Here is a 24,644-nt window from a genome sequence, read left to right as displayed (position 1 = left end):
TTGGTAATGCTTTAAGAGAAACAGAAGCCAATGGAAGAGTCCAAAAAGAAATGGGAAGCAGCAGTATTTAACAAGTATGAGGAGTCTTCCACCAAAAGGGAAGAGAATAGATTGACTACTGTTTTTTTTTTTTTTTTTGAAATGCATTCTTTCTAATTTCATGCTGTGTTTCTGATTATATGATTGATCAAAGTAGAAGAGATAATCCATCAGGTGCGGAGTGAAGAGAAGTTATGAAGGAATGTCAGGGGATGGGCCAAAACAAAAATCTCCATCTCTTCCTTTAACTGAGTGTAAGAATTTATTTGAAATACAGGAGGACTGGAGCTAGCCTCCAAAGAGCCAAAATAGACAGAATGAGACAGACAAATGTTTTCTCAGAGAAAGGAAAAGCTGCATGATAACTGCATGCTTTATTTTTAGTGTGAAGTTAGCTGTCTTTCCCTCTTTATAATAGCAAGCAATCAGTGAAATAATCCCTTGAGCAGGCAAAGGGCAATACTGTAGTGAAGAAGGCAAGCTTCCATCCTTCTTACTCCAGGATTCCTGCTGAGGCAGTGATGAGAAGAGCTTTTTTCTATTTTTCTCATTCAAAGAATTCAGCATTCATATGGAGACAATTCAGACCACTTGCTGAAATATTTTGACAATTCTAACCTGAATAGCCCTTATATCTGTGGTGACAATCTCAATGTTGACTTTGCTTTTTTTGTTGGATTTTCTCCATGAAACTATCATGCCTGTAACACTATAAAAGTATCAAAGCAACTTCTCACAAAAGAGCAAGTTATTGAAAGTCTTTTGAGCAAGTTATTGAAACTCTTCCTGGGCATAAAAAGATTTTGAAGGTTTTCAAAGTTATATATTTTATTACGACTCTAAACTTAATCATTCTTTATGCAGTTCTTTTGGGGATCTTTTGAAGGTACAGCCTTAACGCTGATGGGAAAGATAAATTCTGTTTAAGAAAAGAAAAAAACCCAAAAGTGAGAAAGTGTTTTCTTAGATTTTCCACTCTGAATAGAGACTACTAGGAATAAGGGTAGGATCTGGAGAAGGAGAAGAACAGAAAGTGGAAACAAGGCAGACTAGTGGCGAATGGGAAGGTGATCCCTGACATGCTGTCTCTCAGGCTCCAAAACCCAGTGTTGTATGCAGCGTGAAGGAAATCCCACCTATTTAGCTTCTGGACAGCCTCTGAAAACATAAAGTTCTTGTCTGGCAGAGACACTTTAGGAAAAGTTACAGGCAGCCCTAATGGTGCTACTCCTCTCATCCCAAGCTGTGCTGAAAGCAAGTCAAACTTTCAGGACTCACACGTGAGAATTCCTGTTCTCCCAGAAGGCTTGTGCTGGTCTTAATGATACCACAAGAGTTTTGAATATATGCTGCATATTAAATACACTCTTTATTTTACTGGGTTTTCTCCAGCAGATTTCATTTATTTCCTTTTGCGTTATTTCCACAAAATAAGACTATGTAAAATTCAAAATGGCTTTGCTGCAGAAATGGTAGGCCATTCCTGTACTTTCAGTTTCTTTCCACAGGATACCTGAGAAGTTTTTACCAGTTTTTGAAACTAGAAGGCAAGTTGCACATAGGGTGAAAAAACAGTCAGTAGCTGTCAAGTGATAGTGCTAAGGTAACATAGTAAGCCTTCTTGGGCTCTCCTGGAACTGCCACAGTTCCTGGCTTTTTATTATCTGTGCACCATGCAATCTGGGGAAAAACAGCACACATCATGTAGCAGTTGCTGTGGAAGTATTTATTTCCATCGATATCAAAAATAGAGCATGGCCTGTACCTCTTCGAATTATCAAAAATCTGTTCAGAAGATGTTCCAATGGACAGAGGACAATTCTCTCCTCCTTCTAGCCCAGGGTAAGATGGGCTGAATCAGGGAAGCTGAAGGTGCACAGTGCTCCAGACAGTTGCTTGGGGTTTTTTATATCAAGTGTGTGAATGTACTGGTTCAGGAAGGGGGAACCACTCACCCCATACTTCACAGAGCATTTTCTCTTTCACTCATTTGTCACAAAATTAAAGAGGCAGCTGAATCAATCAGACAGCCCTTGCAGGGTAATTTTGGCAATTCAGTTGTTGATTGAACTTTCCTTTCAGTGGTGAGCTGGGCTGCAAAAATATACTTTTATTGAAAATGAACTTCAAACTCTCAAGAGATTATGCTCTTTGAATGTTCTCAAGTGCATCAAATTGCAGACTAAATAAACAGACATCATGACTGTCACTTTAATATTTGGGACATTTCCTATTAAAATACAGTATCTCAAACCCTTCTCTTTGTACTTCTAATCCAAGCATGACAAGGGCATAAAGAAAGAACATCTCTCTGTGTGTTCACCTGTGGCCTATGGCTGAGTGTAGTAAGGGGGAGATTCCCACCCTTCAGAGATTTTTCTTCCATTTCTCTCCTGTTTCCCTGAACAGCCCCATCCCATGTCCCCTTTTAAACCGTAATGCTTAAAATTTCTGTGGCACTGTTTGCATGTAAGGCATTCTACCATTATTAATTTTTTAAGCATACTGAATGGTTCATACTGAATGGTTTGAACTGAACTATAAAACCAAAGTTTAATACTTACTTCCAGAACAGTTTTAGACTTACAAACAGGAATACCCACTTCGGTGAAACCAAGCCCTTTGGTAACTAAAGGATGTTTTTTTCTCTTACGCAATTTATTAGATTAGTTCCAAGCTTATGGGAACAGTGTTTTTGGTGTGTTGTGGTATGTTGGCATGTTATACAAGGGGGATGGGAGGGTACAGAATAATCATAATCTAAATTGGACTCTAATTGTCTAGCTATTTTCAGTTGATTGTACCAGCCTCATACAAATGCCAGTAACAGCTTTAATCAAAGACAGTATCACTCCATCACCAATCAATATATAGGCTCTACAATGAAAAAAACCAAACCAAAACAAAAAACCAAACCAAACACAACAAAAAAAGCACCATTTTGGAAGCGCTAGAGAAATAAATTCTGAATCAATAAGAATAGATAGCAGTATTTGTCCAAGGACATCCTACATTATGGGGAAATGAGTCTTGGGGTAATAATGTGTTGTCTAGTAGGCATTGGAAAAAACCTGGAAAGTATCATGCAAGAAATTCTCACATTTTTTCTAAGGAAAAGAATCTTGATATTGTTGTCTTTATTGTGAAGAATTGTGAAAATCCAGAAAATATGAAGGCTGCAGCAGAAGCAACAAAGTCATGCCATACTATTATCTATAGTCATTCAAATCCATTACCTGCCTGTGAGGGCCAGTTAAGTAGTATTTTCCAGGGCTAAAATGATACACCATGAAAGGAGAAAAGCTTCATTTATTTTCAACAGCAGATTGGCAGCTCTTTTGACTGATTAAACAATGAAAGAGTTGGTTGAAAACCATGTATTTTTCTCTGTGACTACAAATGCCTCAAACAATGGCACTTTCAAGGTGTTCCCAATCATTATCATTCCTACACAGGTGAAGGGCAAGCAGTTCACTGCTGACTTGGTTATTTTCAAGGCACTAATGAAACCACATTATGAAAATCTGAATATATATATAAAAAAAGCTAAAATCAAGTAGTTGGAACCTTGACTATATACAGTTATTTGCAGGTAATTTTGTTGCTAAATCTGGGTTGTGTCCCCCGTCCACAAATCATGGGAAGTAGGAAAGAAAAGTTGTCTTTAGCTTCTTGCTCTGTACATAACCACATAACAGAAAAATACCATCTAGCTTTCCATGTCTCATTCAGTCGTTTTTCTCAGTAAATGTTTCAGATTTAAAGGAGAACTTATAAAATTTGAATGGGAAGAAATATTCTACATGAGACAATTACTTGCATACTATACTGTGAAAGGATCATAACCTGTTTCTTGGTTCTAGGGATTTCTTTTGGAAGTTGTGAATGCTGTCAGGTCCCAAATTTAAAATGCCATTTTCAAAGATAGCCTCATAGAAGGTGATAAAGAGGTTTTCAGTTACACAATGTCAGATATAATTTTCAGGTTTCACTGAGTGTTTCTTGCAAGTAGAAGGCTTGCAGATAGAACAATCTGTCTTTTTCCGTGATGTGTAAGATAAAGCATTCAGTTAAGGGTAATTTGCAAAAAAGAACTGATGACAAATTCTTGGTAATAAACTATTCATTGTCAGAGGGTAAAAAAGAAAACAAAGGCATTTCACACAGAGATACACATTAGCTGCCAGAAATGAGGCTTTATAATTTCATATGATCAAACAAAATACAAATAAACTGATAGTTTTAATGTACTCTTTCCAGAAAGAGTAAAAATTATTGTTAATTTAAAATTTCTTAAAAGGTGTAATATTGTGTGGTTAGAGGTTCAGCTGAGTACTTGTATATGTCAGGAGTCTTCAACCAGGAAAAAAAAATCGTATTTTAGCTTCACATTTCTGCTTTCTCAGTTTCTTAAATTTGTTTCTTTTATAATTAAAAAAATCCATGTATAATCAAATTTGGACAGATTGTGGATTTCTCAAGCAGTTTTCATTTCAGTGAAGTTTCTAAGACTGGGAAATTTAACATGTAGTGTGGTTCATGACTTTACTTCTGAAGCCAAACAAAATGAAATCCATTACAACTGATAATAAATTATATTTCTATCAATCCTTTCAAGTTTATAATTAATTTCCCATCAGTGAAATTTAATAATGTTTCAGAAATATGCATATATACTAAAGGAAATAAGATTTCCCTAGAATTTCCCCTCATGTTAACATGTAGACCTATTTCTTCTGTTAAGGTTGTCCCTTCTTAAGGAGAATGCCTTTTGAAAGTTTGGCTGCTCTGGAGTATAGCTTCAGTTAATGTGTTGAGGCAAAGTGCGAATATGTGGTATAAGCAGGAGAAGTCTTGAGTTTGTTTTGCTATTATGGCAAACCAGGTACCATTAAGACAAGACAACTTAGTAAGAGAACAATTTGCTGTATATGACCTTGGCGTTCCATGGAGAACACAGTTTTACTTTTCTGCTGCTGTGAAGAAGTCTTGTTGAAAATTTTGCTGGTTTTGACTTCTTTCTCTGTTCATTGTAGTAGTCAGTGGTTGCTGCCAAAAAAATCAAATTAAAAATGAAAATAAAGAATCAGAAGAATATTAACAACACTTCTGATGCAGTGGTAGAACAGAACATGAAGGATATTGTATGAGTTGCACGATACCTTCATTTGAGGTGTCACATCACTGAAACCTGATGTCCTGTCTGAACTCTAAGTGGAGTCATTACAATTCATAACTATTTAAAATGGCAGATATTAGCTAGCAAATGAAGAGCATTCTTTTCTTATCTTACATTATATTGACCTGTATATAAAACCAACACAGAAACCCTTCTTCTGGCAGTTTCTTATTGGATGCTGTGTGTTGGAGATCACTGTACCAACTCTGTGCAAAGCAATATATGGAAGCTGTTGACTTCACTGAGAATGGAGTATCTGTTGTCAGGGAAGATAGAGGTAATTTTCCTGAAATACGCAAAGGGTTAAAACCATTAGAAGAGAAGAACTGAGTGCCAATTTCGAAAATGACCTCTGTCCCTTCATAGTAGAGTGAATACATAAATATCATACCTGTTATCTTCTTGGTTAAAGGCCGAAGAAATTCGAAAGATTAATGTAAAGTATGTACTGATGTAACATTGACTTCTAAAAAACATTAATGGAGAGAACTGGAATTCAGATATTATATGGAAATGTCTATTTTTACTGGGAATATTTTTTTGTAGATTGTACATTCTGACAGCATTGTAAACACTTTTAATTTAAAAAAAAAAAGAATAAAGTGTTTGAAAAGTCAGCGCAACTAATTGCAACCAACAGTTTGACTTGGCTTTTTAAAATGTTGCTTTGATTTCTCTGACCTCAGTTTACAAAAGGAAAAATTGAGTTTTTTACAGAACTAATTAATTCAAAAGACCTGTGAACCATTTAATTTGAGTTGAAGTGCTTTTATTAAGGTGAATGAAGTTACAGTGTTCCACTGCAGAGATATTTTGAATAATGATCATTGCTGGCACATTCTTGTTGCAGTAATAAGAAGATAAAAAACGGGAGATGGGCAGTGGTATTAACATGACCCTGCTTCCAGACTAATGTAATCTGTTTCTCAGCCAAAGTAATTTACCAGAATAGAAACCACAGTGTTACATTTATACTGCTCCCAGGGCCCACTTTGCTCAGATCTAGCTGCAGTACCTTCTCAGGACAATGTGTTAAGGAGCTCAAAGTCTTTATTTTCTTTTGGTGGGTTAGAAATCCAGAATATCTCGAATCCTAAAAATCATTAAGTATGTATGATAAACTAGGAAGGAACTATGGTTACTTCTAAATTTAGTCAAAATGAAGCATTCATATAAAATAAGCTCAAATATGAATATCACACAAAAACTTGTCCTGTGAAAAGACAGAACTGTCATTAGCCAGCTGTATACAAATGGTCTTTGATTCTAAAAATACAGATTCTCACATGTGAGCTAAAAAAAGCAACTCTACTCTCTCAGCATTTGGAGAAACCCATAGACATGTCTGGCATATTCCTCTCTATGGAAGCTGAATGTAGCAAACAATTTCACTACACTTCCAGAGACTAAAATGGAGTTGATTGTAAAGAAACAAGATCTGCCATCGAAAATGTGGTGAACTAAGGTTGTTCTTTTTGAATAATAAAGGTACACTGTTGTACATAACATTGCATGCTTCAGATGTGTGAAGATGTCATCAATATGAAAGTCTCTACAGATTCAAATCTGTCATCTTCCCTGAGAAAATAAAGCTAATCATACAATGAAAAATGGTAGTGAGATAAGCTATAAAGGAAAATGGTCCTTAATGCTTTTGGTGGCTAGGCTTTAATTCCTGAGGTAATCTACTGCTGGTATTTGGATACATGCTAACACCTTCTGATCATTTACCTACTAGAGAAGAGAGGCCCAAAGTGTGTTTTGGACTTGGATTTAAGTGCCAGTGAATTAGGTTTCCTGGTGTTATAACATCACCTTTGGAAGGCTGACAAAAATGTAATAGCGTGGGAGAAACCAGTGGCTGTCAGCAAAAACACTGTTCTCAGTTCAGACTGCAACCTTTACTTACTATAGAAATACTAAAAATACAATACTGTTATGTTAAAACTTAAGAATAGGCAAAGAAAAAAGCAATAAAACCAAGTTCAGAATGGTCAAAGAGACACTGGACTTTCCACATAGCCTTAATTCTCCTTTGTTCAGATATAGCAAGAGTTTATCTACCAGGGGTCCTAATGAGTTGTTTTCTTTTGGATTATTCCTAGCTCCTGTAATGACCTGTGTTGTAGAGCATACACTTTTTGTCACATCACCAAACACCATCCCTGTTATGGATGCAGCCACACCTGTGATACTGAGAGGGTATTGCGTGACAGAGTCATATGTCTGTTTCTACAGGGACTGAAAAGAGGAAGAGGAACATAAACAAATGTAACATGGCCTTTCTCAGCCTCTGGTGGCTGGAATTCACAATTCAAATACAAAATTAAAATACAGTTTCTTCTATGGGGTATTAAATGCATAAATCAGCATGTTTAATATGTTCACCTATGCAACTTTGTCTGTTTGTTCATGTGTATTTTAATTTCTGGATTTATACCTACTATCACGGCTTACCTACAAAAACACAGTAGTAAACATTACATTAAGTGAAAGAAAGGGTAAATTTCATGTAAATTATGGTATTAGCCTGTTCAGGCCAATTATTCCACCCCTAGCTTTAGGGGTACATGAGGTGTCTGTAAAGGAGCACTAACATGCCTTTTCATTCTGCTGAAGTGTAACCTGAAAAACTGTCTGGACAATTGCTAGCAAACAGAACAAATAATTTATTGAATTTATACAACCTCCCCCCTAAAAGGCATAATCAGGGAAATTTACCATTCTCTAGCTTATATGTGTTGATCATGTTCATCTTTTACATCTCTGTTGTCAGTCTGTCCTATGACAAAGTCTGCAAATTGTACCTTGTAGCTGTGAATTTTTAGATACAATGGAAAAAAAAAATGCATGTGCAGAAACTGTTGTTGCATAGGACCATGCAAGTGAGATGTTTGGCCTGTTTCATAAAGCAGGTAGAGCTGAAAAAAGGTGGGGAGGGAAAGGGGAAAAATAGAGGAAAAGGAAAATTTCCTCTGGCAGCAAAACAAAAAGAAAGCAGAGCTCCATTGGCGAGAATGTATCCCGTGGCTCTACACCAAAACAGACCTAATCAAATACCAAGCAACAGTGGGAAGTATGGAACTGTTTTCAATTTGTGTGTCATACTTTCTTTGCAGGAATATCAAATTGATGTATTTTTTGCCCAGACGTGGACAGATAGCCGTCTTCGCTTCAACAGCACCATGAAAATACTGACTCTGAACAGCAACATGGTTGGCTTGATCTGGATCCCAGACACGATATTTCGTAACTCGAAGACAGCAGAGGCTCACTGGATCACCACCCCTAACCAGCTCCTCCGCATATGGAATGATGGCAAGATCTTGTACACTCTCAGGTGAGCACTTGGCAAGGTGCAGGGCTCAAAGCTTCTCCCACTTCTGGTGTAGCAATAGTAATTTTTAGCAGTATCTGTGTTCTCCTCAGTTGTTTTCTTCCTGATCCTTACCTGACCATGTTGTGCAAATATTTTAATATTCAGACATAAGTACCGCCAGCTTTAAAAACAAAGTCTTGTCTTACTAAGAAAGAATTAGAAATAGGAATGTCTAAATTGTAGAAGTTGGGTTTTTTTAGTGCTTGTAATAAAATGTAGTCCCATAAAACCAGGGCTGGAAAAAGCATTTCTAGATTCATGCTGATATTGTAAATTCATGCCGATATTTGACTCTTTGAGTAAGCCATGCTGAAAGGCAGTCTATTACATCTCATCACTTGCTAGAGAAAAGGTTTTTAGAGTTTTTTTTAGTCTTTGGGATACCACCAACTATGATATTAGAAATAAATTATATGATGTTAGAAATGCAGTATATATATACAGTATTTAGATATGGAGTATATGATATATCTGCATTAAAAAACCCCTGTGGAAGTCAAAACACATGTTTACTTATGGAAGAGATGAGTTGTTCAGAAAGGAGTTGTGCCATAAGGCCATGTTCCAATAACCAGTTTCAAAAATATCCCTTTCACGCTACATTTTCTTCAGTGATTGTGTTCAGCCCTCTTAGTGCAACAGCATATTCCTATCATAATTGTAATAGCAGTTGGGCTCCAATAGAAAGTCTTTGGCAAACAGTAAGGAAGGAAATAAACAGCTGGAAAAGCTACTGATATTTTTAGTGTCCTTCCCATCTTAGGCTTGCTCCGCTGTGAGGTGTTCTTACTTATTTCAGTTGCCTTTAGCAAGCTTTAGACTTTGTGATTACAATGTCAACTCCAATACCCTCTTGGTTGGATTGTTGGGGGTTTTTTTGAGGGGTTTTTGGTTAAGTGTTCTTGTTGGTTTTTTTCTTTTAAGTCCTGTTTCAGTATTTCAGGGCAAGTTAAGTATCTGTCTAATAGCAGTTAGACTTACATACCTATCACTAAAGAAATTATTTGGTGAATGGACTGAAAATTTTGTATTTAATATCTAAAGAGAGGTAATACTTGACCCACTGGAATGAGCATTTTTAGTTTGTAAAAAGTATTTTGAGTACTTTTTGACCCCTCAGGTAAACCTCCTTTCTACACAAGAAAAAATGTTAGAATGATCATTGGCCATTGTTAACACTGTGTAAATCAAAACCAGTTTATCTGACCTAAGTGTCAGAATTGGTATGACACAGAAGAGGTAACTACTGTGTGCCCTGGTACTGTCAGGTGTTGATGGGTGCTATGTGTTCCAAAGAAAGTACAAGATTCAATCAAGGTCCAGACCTTTCCTTCCTCTTCCCTGCCCACTCCCGGATGTGAATGCCCTCCAACTGCAGCACTGAAAGTCCTCTTCTACTGTCAGCACAATAACACTATTAAATTCCTCACAGGTGACCTTTTCCAGGACAGGAAAAGGTCTCTACGCTATCCTAAATCTGAGACACAAACCTTTCCCCATCCAGTCTCTTAGCTTTTTGTTTAGTTTCCAAAAGGAAAAACCCACGACCCATACTTGCTGTACAAATTCCAGCATGCAATTATGTAGTGTTTCCTGAAAAAGATTGTGTAATAATCATCACTGAATTCTATCTCCCTGGGTAAATACATTCACCTTGTAAACTATCAGACTGAAGGTTATTAATTTTTATTAGTAATTTTAAAATTAGCTCCATTCATAGTATCCTTTGTGTTAGGGATGCCATGTAAAACAAGCTTTCAAGCAGGACTAAAGATGTTTCTGCTGATCTGTTTGTTGCATCTGTACAATATAGAATGGCATGTAGAGATATGTTGAGAGACAGCTGAAAGAGACTGAAAGAATTTTAAGTTCACACTATATGTGGAGAGTATTTCTTATAAGATTGTTTATGAGGTTTTAATTTTGTGGAATTACACATCATCACATCAGCCATATTTCCTGGGGTTTTTTTGTAAAGAATAGTTGTTTCCATCCCAGGTCCTTTGATGATGAATTGTCTAGAGAAAAATATATGCACAGATTTCTTGGGATCAAGAAACTCTTGATGATGTGTCTGAAATTATTTTAGGTAGTTATCATTGCTTTGGATCAGGCTTAAATAGCAAACAAACAGTCTGCAAATATAGTTCTTTCTTTTCAGGCCTTACTTATGGATGTCAAAAGATTCTTGAATGATACTTAAGGTTTCCCAGCCTCCTCCTCTGACTGTTCATTGTACTGGCACGTAGTAACAGACATTCGGTTTCTTCACAGGCTTACCATCAATGCTGAGTGCCAGCTGCAGCTGCACAACTTCCCAATGGATGAACACTCATGTCCTCTGATATTCTCTAGCTGTAAGTGCTGCTTTCATGCCTTATTGTTGTATATGACTAGTAGGCAGAGGCATGAGTTTATTTCTGATTTCTGTCAGGTTGATCAACTGTTTCCCAACAGGTATAGGAAATTTAGGTTTGCTCACATATTCAGGAAATCTTGGTTTTCATATTTTTCATTTCTGGTCAATGGGTTTATAACATGAAGTCTTCTGTAGGTTTACTCTGTTATTTTTGTCAGAATCATCCTTTTTAATTGATACTGTAGTCACACTCTCAGCAGGAGCAGATATTCATACCAGTCTGTGCAATGTTACTCTATACAATCATGGGAGATGTAAATGAGAATTGAAATTACAGTTTTCTGGTGGAGGTGCACAGCTTGGGGAATGCCCAGCAATCTCTGAACATCTGAGTTTACAGCATGTAGCATGGTAATACCTCTTTGTTTCATAACAAAAGTAAATGGTGCAACTACTGTAAATCTCATTTTCCTTTTATTACTCAGCTCGTCCAGTAGTCTCAATGTTGTATTGTATGTAGCGTTGTTGGCATGTTTAAATCTTTCCTAATAGGCAAAACAAACACTTTGGTGAAATGGATGGAAAACAAAAGTCAAGTGAGTTAATCTTGAGGTCCAACATTACTGTGAAAAGTTCTTTTCATGTGGATTCATTTGAAAAAAACTTGAGCACTGTCTGCTCATTGGTACACCTGCGCAGTTTTGTAATCCAAAGCCACGCAATGCAAATGTTTTAGAAACATTTTGAAAAGGGTTTCAGCTAAAGATTTTAGTTTGACAAACTTGAAGACTTACGATATGCATTCTTCAAAAATGAAAGGGAAACATATTGTTTTGTCTATCTATTTAGAAAATAGATTTTCTCTATAGTACCTTTTAAAGTGGTAGGAGAATTACATTATTGAATATCTTCATAATAAATATGCTGTTGTGATGGTATTGATTTCCATTTATAAACAGTATACAAACAGGGATCCTCAATCAAAATACAGATTTGAATTTCAGCTGCTCCAGGGTATATTTTTCTTTTTCCCCAGGAAAATGTTTTTAAAAAACCTGTCATATAAACATCTCCTTTTCCCCAAAAATATTATCACTATGGTGCCGTCTTTTATTATCTACGCATATAAGTGAGCCTGGGCAGAAAATCGCAGTGATATGTTTAATTCAGGTGTGTAGAATATGTGCATACTCAACAAGAGGCAGATAGCTCCTGAATGAGTTTTCCTGCTAATGAACGCTTGTCAGTGAACTCTGTGCACCTCAACTATCTTTAGTTACTGCTTGAAGCTACTCTTACCTTGTGGAAATTTGCTGTTTTGTTGAGGTACTGGGAAAAGTGTGTGTGACCTTAAAAATCAAATCCCAGGGATTTAATTAATCCTACTAAAATTTAGGTTTAAGTCCAAGGATACTAATTAAACCTACCACATAAATTTGATTAGTCCTGTGCTAGTAACATCCAAGTAAATTCTAATAAACAGAGAAGTCGCTTCAAACCTTGCATTTCCTAATACTTAGACAGTTGCTGAATGCAAATAAGTTATGCTTGTGATTTTTATTTAAAGTGAGCATATCAGTGGGAACTTCATCAGGCTCTACTCCATGGCAAATTTCCAAATATATTTTGGTTTGCAAACGTTTTTCCCAATTTAGATCTATTAGCTCAGAATCTTTCTGCCCTTGAAAACATATATTACCAATAGACATTTACTACTGTCTATGGAGATGGAGATTACATAGGATAAATCAGAATGTGATTGTGTCACAGTTTCTATGTGTTTTCTTTGTAGTTTCTAGCCAGATGGAGAAACTCATGGAGGAATAATAAAATAATGTTTTATAGTTCTGTCAACCTTTTTGATCATGTTGATAACAAGAGTTTATTTCTTTAGATTTATACTGAATCGTGTTCTTTTCCTTGAGCAATTTTAGCACTACTATTATTATCATCCAGAACAACTCCTGTATGATTTCTTTGTTACATAACTTGGTTGTATTTTCAGTCTTGTATGTATTCATAACAGTCTGTAGATATGTGGTACTCAGTGGGACTTCTGAAGTGAATGACTGAATGAGTGCCTCAATGAATTATTACTGCCTTCTATGAAAAGTTTCCGAGGGGACAAGCTGATATGGGATGCCAAAATGTATGTCTTTGTATAAAATAACAATCTTTGTAGAATTCACAGCACAGCTCTGCTTTCCTCTGCATCCCTTTTGTTTGTTCCCCAGCACACAGACAAATCTTTGTACTTTTCACTGTAGGCAAGCACAAAAAAGCACAAATGTCAGAAAATATTCCCTGCACTTCTGCACACACGAAGAAGTTTAATATTTGAAATTTATAATTTTTAACATAAATTTCCCTTGGTATTTCAGAAATGTGGAATTCATCTTAAATTTTGTCTAGAATATTTACCTCTAGTGCCAGCTAATTTGCACCTTAACTCTGTTGTTACTGTGAGGACAGTTTATTTTCTTTCAGTCAGAATACTGAGTTCTAATTGGTCTGGTTGCCAGGATGAATGAAGAGAAGACAGCAGCTTATAAACAGCAGCCATCCCAGTGTGCTAATAGTGGTTAACAAAATATACCCACCCCTTCCTGTGGAAAATCTTGTTCAAGAATAGTTTCTGGAGTTTTCTACTCTCTTTTTTTGGACTAAAAAAGTGTTGAAATAATTTGAAGCTCTTTACACTCTCTGCCAGTTTTGCATGTGCTTCAGGTGACATGATGAGATGAATCATCTGGCATATTGGGCCATGTGATCAGTGCGTGTTTGAAGTTGCTTTTCTTATGTAGATGTGCACTTGGCACATTCTTTATGGGAAAAGTTGATCCTAATAGCATAATGCTGGACTGCCATGCAATGTGACAGCTCATATCTGTTCTGTGTACTGGATTGGTTTGATCAACCACATGTGGCAAGCAGGATTTCTTAATACAGAGCTGCTACAACATTGGCATCAATTCCAGTGGATGGTATGAAAGTGCATTTCCATGTAAATGTGAATAAAAAATCAATGCTGTCACTTGATTCCAGCATAGCAGTCTTTCAGAGATTTTCCTCCATATGATCACTCTTTCTTCATACGGTTTTAAAGTACTATATGCTGTTGCATAGAAATATTCTGTCGTTGTCATTCTTCATTCAGGTTAATTTACCCTCCTGAGCCAAGGGAGGCTGCTCTGCTGCTTTTGGCACTCAAATAGCACATTAAACTGTCGTGGATATCTCAATTCAGCACTGATTTGAGCATTGCGGAAACACTTTCAGTATTCTGCCATAAAATTTAGTTTATTGAGGTAGTTAGGATTCACATAAACATCAGGAAGGAAGAGGTGTTCTCTCTGAAAGATGATGTCAGCACAAGCAAATAAAACATAGGCAACAAAGGCAGACTGGAAATGAGAATTTAAGCGCATTAATTGTGGAACTTCTACCATAGAGTACTGTGGATGCTCAAATATTATAACATATCAAAAGTGCTTGGACAAAGCACTGGAAGAAAAATGCATTGGGAGCTATCAAGCATAATGAGATCACTCTCTATTAATGACCGCTAATTTTTTTATTCTGAGGGAGTAAGAGCATTTCAGATTAAACAGTAGGCAGAAATGGCTAAACTACTTGAAGGAACTCTTTTCCATTAAAGTCATCATTTTTTCAGACCAGCAGAAATCCGCACCTCCTCTCCCCCTCCATGTGCTCAAGATTAACTTCAATCATGGCACTCCTTCAGGCGACAAGACATGATAGCCATACCCAAATGAAGCTGACAAACCCATTACACCTTGTTTTGAGCATCTGGTCAACTAACTTTTTAATCATGTACAAGGAGCTTTATGGTGGGAGTCTGTGCTAGCTGTGTACCTGAAGTCTGAAACAATCTGAAAGGCCATGCCTTAGGCTTTACCAGATGAAGTAATACTGAGCTGCAGTGCAAGATGCGAGGGAAAAGAAAAGACTGAATTGATTAATGGGTTTTCAGTGGTTTATTTTTCTTGCTGCTGCACTGATCAAATTGCAGATTCTGTTGTTCATTTTTAAAAGCACCTTAGATTTAGACAACAAGAATTGTGACATGTTTTGTAGCCAATTACTGATCTTTTCCCTAGTGGGAAGGTCTACAGTGTCCTGCATTGCCCATTACTGAAGGATTGCTGCAAGGCAGGAAAGGTGGGCATGCCCAGCATGCCATTCTTACTGTGAACACCAAAATACATACACAAAGGTTCACGAACAATTAAAGTGTTTTCAGTTCAATTTAAAATAGGGGAAAGCAAAATTTCCGGCTATTAATGGTCCAGTTTGCTCAGTCAGGTCTTAAAACATGTGGTTTTTGCCTTTTAAATGTTAAGTTTATGGGTTTTTCTAAAGTGAAGTACAAAAGTATACAAAGTATTGCTGAAAAAAAAATGCAAAATGCATTTAGAAGAAATTAATCAAAATCTAACATAGAGCCTGAAAGAAACAAATCCCATCTTTCTAAATATAAACTCAGTTCAATCAAACGTTCCCCTTTGAACATGAAACCTCTTATGGATATGCAATCAGTACTTTGAACCTCATATCATTAATTTTCTAACAGAACTAGCTGTCATCGCCAATTTTAATGTTTCTCTTAGCCTAGATAAGTAAATGCTGGGTTTTCTTGGAATGAGTTGTGCTTTGTTTCATCTCATGTGTCATCGGCAGAATCATTAATAAAGTCTGAGGGCAGAATTTTACTCCTGATGAAGAACAGGCCAGAAGGAACATAGATTAATATTCGCATCTTGAGAGGAGTTTCATTAAGATTCTGGGAATGCACTGCAAAAGAGCTTTAATCCACATGTGAGCTTCCATCTGTGCACTCTGGAATGGGCTGAGCTAGATCATGGGACATCAATGGAATTCTTGAATTGTTTTTTGACATAGGCATATTTTAGCTATTGTAGCTTTTTCCTCTTCTAGGAAGGTAGAAATTAAGGAACCAGTATGCCTCCACCCTTCTCTTCAGAAGACTATCTATATTTTTCAGAGAATAGTCAATATAGAGAGATCTTATAAAGAGGGATAAAGAAATATATTTATGGAAAATTTATCCCTTGACAGTTTCCTACCAAACCCTGTATCTCATATATGATTGGGTCATATGTGACAATTCATGAAGACAAGATGTGAGGCATATCTGTGACACATCCTCCTCCTATTCATTTACTAATCCCTCTTATACACAGTAATTTCCATATCTTCTCATTTCTGTTGCCCTCTTTGACTCTTTCCATTACACATTTTTTCAAATACCTTGGCTAGTGTGCAAGGAAGTATTCAAAGAAAATTTGACCATCCTAAAGATTTATGGGGTGTATATGATTCTATAGGGATCTTCTTTCCTTTTGTTAGCCTGTGATCAGGAATGTTTCCAAGCATTTTTTTCCTGAGGTACCTACAATGACACCAAGATATAGTGACTTTGAAATATGTTAAGATCTTATGTAATTTCACTTCTTCATTTCATTAGCTTTTCTGAATGTAATCTGCTACCACGTTGCTCAGTTGTTAACTCTCCTTGGGTTTCCCTAAAATTCCCTGCTGATGTTTCTTTTATATCTAACATAAGTAATGTATTGTCTCTTAGGGAGTCAAACATTTATCCAGTTCTTTGACTACTCACTACTGACTAATTCACTACTGCTTTTCTATGTGTAACTCCATAAATTTCTCAATACATAAGAGGCACTGCATTAAGTATCTTTTATATTTTTATTACTCTATTTCATAGCCAAGCTAAGACTCATAAAAAAATATTACAAGTTCATTTCAAAAGTTCTGCTAATTTTTATGTAATTGCTCCAACATGATGTCCTATATTTTTATGAAACTGTTCAAATTCATCTGTGGTATAAGTACATTCACTGTGAAGTTATACTTTCTATATCTAATTTAGGGTAGATTCATGCCAAACTGGTGTACATTGTAAGTATTTTTGTGGCACCACTCTTTCTGTTAGTGTTGTATCTTATCATTCAAGGTATATCAGAGGCAACTTTCTAAACATTTACAGCTACATGATTCAGTGCTGGATCTGAATTTATACAATATGTTTTAATACCAGAGTAATATTAATTATTCTGATATTACATCTGATAGCCACTAATATATAAATATTTCTTTTGTAGAAAAAGCAGGAAAACTTCCCAGAGGTTAAGGATTGACCTGATGATCAGGGAGAGTTGGTGGCAGTGCTTAATTCGTGTAATGTCCTCTGCTCTTCTGTTTCTTACGAAGAACTAATGTTTTATACTGGTAGCAGAACAAATCTCTCTCCTTTTTTAGTGACTCTTGAGATTTTTCTCCACAAGATTGAAGTCTCCTCTGGAGAGGGAGCAGCTGTCATTACTTTCAGCAAAAATGAGACCCTAAGTAAAAATTACAGCAAGTGCTGTAATGAAGTAATGAAGTCTAAAATGCTTCTGATATCTTGGGTCCATGATATCTTGGGTCCAGCTTAGTCTTCCTGAGACTCTCTGGATTGATGGTAGGCTATTCCAGGAACCTGGCATCTACCCCTGTTTTGCAGTGGTCTTCCAAGGATCCTTGGTGTCTCCATTTGCCCTGCACAATAGTCCGAGGAAGATGGGATACTTCAGAGCCAAAAAAATGCTGTTATTCCAGAATCTGAAGATTAATATAGGTGACTGTGTCTCAGCTCTTACTTGCATTTAGACAAGCAGACTGGAAGTCTAAACAATCCCACGTGTAGTCTAACCTTTCAGAGCAAACAGTCTTATTTTTCTAAATTTTCTATTAGTAAGAATTTTTAGAAAAAATCAGTCAACATAAAAAAAAATTTTTAGGAAAGATAAAGCATGCTTGAGAGACGTTTATTTTTGGCAAGAATATATGTAGCTAAGTTATGCTTAGGTGTCAGTAGAAAATAAGAGAAAATGCTGAAGCAAGGCAGTTGGCTGGTTGCATGTCTGACAGCTGAATGTATCAGCAACAAGCCCTGGAGTCTCTGCCATGTGACAATCATTTTTAGTTCCCCTAATTTCAGCACAGATCTCATGATATTCAGTGTTTACTTGAAGCTAAAATCCCCTTTAAGCACGTTATCATGTGCCAGTATAAGCTTGCTTTTTTTTATTTTTTTTTTACCAAACATTTGACAGTGTGACACAAATGCATCATAGACAGAAAGAAAATAGTGTTCTCCCACAAATGTAATATAACATCTGTTATATACTACATGTTTATATTTTTTATTGATTGCTTATTTAGGTATGTGATAACTGGTTTGCAAATGAGTCTGGTCATTATGAAGATGCTGGTCCAAAAACTGTTAAGTCCTGGCAGCCCTGCAGTTGTAAATTCTGAAATACAGAGCTCATATTTGTAATGTACAGACCACCAGGAGGAGACAGTCACACTCCTTTGCATCATATTTTTCAGCATTAGAAAGAATGACTGGTTTTGGCGCTCTGTAACAATTACATTGCTGGAAAATGTAACGATGTTGTACCAGCCTGTAGCCATCGATGACTGGAGGGTGGCTAACAGTGGCTACAGGCTGTTCAGAAGTTACAGAAGAGGAAGGAGGGGTGGAGGAGTTCACCCTACAACAAGAGATGGGTAGAATATGAAGAGTTATCTCTGAGGAACAGCCATGGGCAGGTCAGAAGCTTATGGGTAAGAATCAGAGACCAAGGCAGGAATGGGAACCTTGTGGTTGATGTCTGCTACAGGCTGCCTGATCCAGGGGAGCCTATTGATGAAGTCTTCTTGCTTGAGCTACTGGAGAAGTGCTCTCAGGTGCTTGTCCTGCTCAGGGACTTCAACCACCCCTACATCTGCTGGGAAAGTAGCATGATGAGCTGTAGGCAATCCAGGAGACTCATGGAACACATGGAGAATAATTTCTGAAGCCAGGTAATAGACAACCCTACCAGAGGAGATGCAGTGGTCATTAACACAAGTGAGCCAGTTGGGAGCATCAAGATTGGAAGCAGCTTGGGCTACAGTCGTCCTGCACTGGTGGAATTCGCAGTTCTGAGGGATATGGGTCAATTGAAGAGTAAAGTTAGGATCCAAATTGTAGGAAAGGAAATGTCCAGCTGTTCAAGGAATTATTCAGTAGAAGCCCCTGGCATACTGCCCTCAGGGACAGAACTGGCAGATCTTTAAGGACGCTTTCCATATAACACAAGAACTCTTGATCCCCAAGTGTAAGAAATCATTCAAGGAAGGCAAAAGACTGGCATGGCTGAGTTGGGACTTGCTGGTCAAACTAAAGTGCAAGAAGGAAATGCACAGCCAGTGGATGCAGGGACAGGTATCCTGAGCAGAGTACAAGGATGCAGTCTGGTTTTGTAGGGATGGGGTCAGGAAGGCCAAGGCACATCTGGATCTGAACTTGACAAGGGATCCAAAGAATGACAAGAAGGGCCTCTTACAGGTACATTAGCTAGAAAAAGAAGGTCAGAGAATGTGTACATCCCTCAATTAGCATGACTGGCTAACCAGTGACAACAATGAGAAGGCTGAGGTACATGCTTTTACAGGCAGCAGTCACAGGTGGATTAAGAGTCTACAGTGCCAAAACTCATAACAGTTCTGTACATAACTGACTCCTCTTTGGGTATTGAGCAGATTTTGGTCTTTGGTAATTATCTTAATTTTTGAAGAAACTTCCTATCGCACCTTCCAAGATGCATGCTACACTGTGTGTACACAGATCATCACAGGCTCATTTGGTATTCCTTTCTCTGGAGCACTACATTTTTGCAAGTGCTGGTACAACTACCTGTGTTTATTCCTTGTAGTCTCCCTTGGTGTAACTGAACTGTACGTCCTCAAATATAACCGAAAACATGGAAGTACAAGTCAAGGTAGCCCACTGCCAAGCAACTTTTCCTTCTCCTATCTTGATTTGCACATTTCCATAGACAGGAGACAAGCTTGCTTGAATCTAAAAGGTTCAAGCTACTTTAGGGCTCTAGCAGAATATATGTCATATTTTTAAAGAAACAAAGAACATGTAGTTTTCTAATTACTTTAGTTGTTGTAATGAGTGGATAAAAAAAGAAAAGAAAAAATTGATTGTATTATTGTCTTCCATGGCCACCACAATGACCACACTAAAAATTACACTGATGCATCTCCAAACCATGTGTCAATGTTTGAACTTATTGGTCTCTTGTAAGAAATGAAGAATTGCTGCAGAGTTTCTTCCAGGTATAGAGAAACCTTTTGGGACTTTGAGAACCGAGAAGTACCAAACCTGTGTCAGGACAGAATAAATACCAAGTAATTGAGAAGAATATAAAAGGAGAATGAAGACAGATCAGAATTGCCAAGGTCAGCCAGATAACATGCAGTATGCCACAGAAGTTTAACAAAAACAGACACTATTGACTCTCAGATTAAACTCATCTTGGCTAGAGCGCAGTCGATGCTTGTTACTTTTGCTAGGCTTGACTGACCGATGATAATAAGGTTAGTAGAAGCCATTAAAGGTTTACTTGTAACAGACTGAAAATATAAGATGAAAACATCAAGTCCTCAACTCATTAGCCTTGTCTTATCAATTTTATTTGCTTTTAATGCAGCCTGGAAAAACAAGGCAGCCTGGACATGTGAAATAAAAGGCCCCATCCTTTTCTTGCTTCTGGTCTTGAAAAATTAATGGAAAAACAGAAACATGTCCTTAGTGCTGATGAAGCTATGAAAGGGAAGGAAGCAAGGCAGTCATGCAGCTTTGACTGCTGTTTTGCTAATGGTGCTAGAGGACAATTAGAGAAATGCCCTGTTTATCTGTTCCTCAAAGAGAGATGTTGCTCAACTTGGCCTGGCTCTATTCCTTGCTATGTAGTGCAGGTCTGCCTCCTTAAAAGTGATTAATGTCATGTAAAGGGCATTCTGTATGACAGAGAATAAAATTTTAATCCTTTTTCTTAGGTGGGTAGCATATGTTTCTGTAAAAACAAAATATAATGGGATTATGTCTCTTCCTATCATATAACTCCTCAGACGGACAAACAAACAAGTCATAAAATTTAAGTGGACAAAGAAGAAAAACACATCAAGATGTGAAATTTAAATTAATTTTTAAATAAGTATTTTTATATTCTCCCATAGGATGTAGCTTTTTAATTGGTTCTTTAAGAAGCACTGCAGTTTTTTATGTCTAAATACAGGGATTATTTATGTGGAATGGAAATTAAGTTATGATTTAATGTTTGGGTTAGTCATGCATATTAAAAAGTAATTTATTTTTTCCCTAATTTTTTTACTATGTGACTTCTGACAATTTTGGTACTAATCTGTTAAAGCTCAGGAAAAGCTGATTTTTCCACAAAATCTTTCCATCACTTGTAAGAAAGTAAGCATAGAGAGGCATGTAGATAGAAAAAAAGATGCGTGCTGTTCTGGGGCAATTTGCCAAATTAACAGCTTGTGCAGAAGACAATGAGCCTCCTTTCTAGCTCTTTGTACCTGAATGTTTTTCACAGGGAAAGTAAGGCAGTATGGGGAGAGCTGGTGTGTGACTTTATTATGTCCCAATGGGAATAGGAGCATCTAGGAGCTCCGAAGTTCTCCTGGCTTCACCAGTTGCAATGTAACCTTAATGAGACTACTTGTTTCATACAAACTGTTGCTTTTGCTGCCACTTGCATTGATGTCTTTTGGTGAGCACTGGTAAGCAAGGCTAGCTGCACCTTCTCTTCTGCTTGGTCAGCACTGAGAGCATCCGCTGAGGGAAGGTCCCAGTTAATAATGTCTTTTGATTAACTCTGGCAGCTTGATTGGACATGAGTGTTTCTTCTCACAGGAAAACAACAACCACTGAAAAGCCAACAGCCTTACTAAAACAAGACTGATTATCAGAAAATGGAATGAATTGCGGTTCACAGTATTTAGGCCCTTCATCACTATCCTATTTTCATCCTTAGCAACACAGTTTACTAGAAAAACACATCAGAGCTTTTCCATGCTTGACATGGACCTCTTACGCAACAAAAAAATGAATAAAGTTCCTGGTCTTGGCCCCTAAACTCAAGGTATTCCATACCATGCCACAGGATATATTAAAGACACCTAAATTCCTAATTGAAACTTTTGTTTGACTAGAACAGAATAAAATCATATGTATGAAAGGCTGAAATGAAATCAGTCCTTGATTTGCAGGTGAACGTATTAGACAAAAAGATCCATCCTGATCTCACCATCTTCTGCTCCAGTTTTGTCCTTGGTAAAACAACAAGCAACATGAGTATAATAACAACAAACTTGACAAAAGAATCTCTGTTCTTCTCTTTGTCTCACAGGCATGCATTCTTCTGCACATACCACTCCCTTACAGACACACCTAGAAGAATGAGAAGGGATGAGAAAACAAATATATGGTAGTTTTCAATTTTTCATTACTAACAGGGGCTCAGCTACTAAGGCAACAAGCAATATGCAAGAAGCTATACAGAATCAAACAGGATGGAGCAAAAAGAAGAACAAATCCTACTGTGAATCCTAATATAAAATGAATAAACTGTCCTTTAATTTTTCTTAGTGGAATATATGTCAAATATTTAGACGTGAGGCACTCTGATGCTGCTATGCTTATAAGTCTTCCCTTAATCAATATTAACTGATTTGGCATTTTGATACTCATTTCCTATAATTGTGCTTTAAAATCTGTTAATAATACTGTCTCCATGGCTTGCAATGGTGTAGTCTGCATATTTTGTGCCATTTGAACTGATGAAGGCTGAATGTCAGAGCAGCTGGAGAATTTTTAAGAATTTTTTTTTTTTTTTTTAACCTTTAGAAAGAGGCTATTCCTGTGAAATGTAACTTCTCTTTCTGAGGAACATACATTTTAACTTTGTGAGTTTTTGGTCAGCAACAGAAAGATCCATCATATCACAACCTGAGGCACTTGAATCCTGAATGTGATGCTTAGTTTTAAGTTCATCTTAAGAGGACAATGGAGAGATTCTCAATATATATTTTTTCATTTTGCTTGTAGGTGGCCTGATCACACATAAGCTATTTTACAGTTTGAACTTTTTCTGATTCTTTGATTTTTTCATTGCAGAAGGTGCAGTCAATACGCTTATTTTATTTCAAATTATACACATCAAGGAAGAATAGTAGCTCTTTTGCACTTAAAGTAGTTCCCATGTATTTATATGAAAGGGGGCAAAATACTGCCTTGTTTAGGAAAAACAATGGTAACCATTTAGGACACTCAATATTGCTGGTGTTTAAATTCTGAAAATTCAATTACTCTTTTAGAGTTAAAAGGAAGAAGAAGTAGCAGGAGGTGTATGTTTGTACCTTACAGGTATTTTCTTCCATATTAATTGACTTCAAATGAAGCCACTAGACCAAATGGGCATGGAGAAGTTAAAAGTGATGACTTTCAACAGAAGGGAAGTTTGAGATCTGAATGGTGCATTTGTTCGCAGCAGCTGTCTGAAAATCAACATTTCAATAAGACAACACTGCTTGCTTCTAGCAGCCAGAGAAGACAACCACAAACTCTTGGATAAACATTTCTTATGATTAAAAGGAAACTGAATTATCCAAGTGTTTTATAATATGGTATTTCCTTTCTTTCTTTTTGTCCCCAACACCTTTCTCCAAAGTCCATACTTGAAATCTTTAAAGCATTTCTTGTCTAACCAACATAAGACTGCGGAGAGGAAGATAAAAGGCTGTTCCCACCAGCTTGCAAACCTCAAAGTTATCTGGGAGATTTTTACTGCAGGTTTCTATCGATTTGTGTGAAAAATACAGAAACATTTCTTATTGCAAGGCTTAGCAGAACTGACACTCAAAAATCCTGATCAGTGGTACTATCAGATTTCAAAAATTAAGCAAACTTGTATGTAGGAGTGACCAGTAGTGCTGGTCAGCAGAAAAACTGTGATCTTTCCGTGATTACAGAATTAATTGCACTTTTATCTACAATCATGTTCACTGTCCTTCATTACAGCCACCAAATGGTGGCTTCCCACTAGTATCTTACAAAACTGTGTGTACCAAAGCAAAACACATTAATGGAGTTTCACAGGGCTCCATCTTAGGCCCTGTGCACTTCAACAACATCACCAACAACTGGGGCACAGGACTGGAAGGGTTATTAAGCAAGTTTGCAGATGACACAAAGCTTGGAGGAGCTGTTGACTCCCTCGAAGGCAGAGGGGCTCTGCAGAGACCTTGAAAAATTAGAAGGCTGGGCAATCACCATATGAAGCTCAACAAGGGAAAGTGCCAGATTCTGCTCCTGGAATGGGGCAACTCCAGCTGTATGTATAAGCTAGGGAATGAGATTCTGAAAAGCAGTGCCATTGAAAGGGACCTGGGGGTTCTGCTTGATAAGAAGTTGAATCTGAGTCAACAGTGTCCTGTCAACGAGGAGGGCCAACCGTGTCCTGGGGGGGCATCAGGCAAAGAAAGCATCACCAGCCAGTGGAGTGGCCTCACCTTGAATATTGTGGCAGTTTTAAGCACCACAATATAAGATAGTAAGCTATTAGAGATCATCCAAAGGAGGGCAACAAAGATGGTGAAGGGCCTCAAGGAGAAGCCATATGAAGAGTAGCTGAGGTCACTTGGTCTTCAGAAGAGGAAACTGAGGGGAAACCACATTGTAGTCTACAACTTCCTCATGAGAGGAAGAGGAAGGGCAGACACTG

The 24,644-nt window shown here is 37.2% G+C and overlaps 1 protein-coding gene across 2 annotated transcripts in view; it reads left to right on the top strand.

The window, feature by feature from the left end:
• GABRG3 (gamma-aminobutyric acid type A receptor gamma3 subunit) overlaps positions 1 to 24,644 on the top strand; it is a 306,909-nt gene that overhangs the window by 152,865 nt on the left and 129,400 nt on the right. The window contains exons 1-3 of one of the 2 annotated variants that reach the window (XM_027904356.1): positions 5,251 to 5,495; positions 8,338 to 8,558; positions 10,872 to 10,954. In XM_027904356.1, coding sequence (XP_027760157.1) covers positions 5,394 to 5,495; positions 8,338 to 8,558; positions 10,872 to 10,954 — 406 coding nt within the window. In that variant the 5' untranslated portion in view covers positions 5,251 to 5,393. Of the gene's footprint in view, positions 1 to 5,250; positions 5,496 to 8,337; positions 8,559 to 10,871; positions 10,955 to 24,644 lie in introns of those variants that run through there. The other variant, XM_027904354.1, reaches the window with a different exon arrangement.

The sequence above is a fragment of the Empidonax traillii genome, unplaced genomic scaffold, assembly GCF_003031625.1.
Source record: "Empidonax traillii isolate 1590-97213 ecotype Southwest subspecies unplaced genomic scaffold, ASM303162v1 scaffold1045:size364108, whole genome shotgun sequence".
NCBI classification, from domain to species: Eukaryota; Metazoa; Chordata; class Aves; order Passeriformes; family Tyrannidae; genus Empidonax; species Empidonax traillii.
This window is presented reverse-complemented; position numbering and strand designations above follow the sequence as displayed.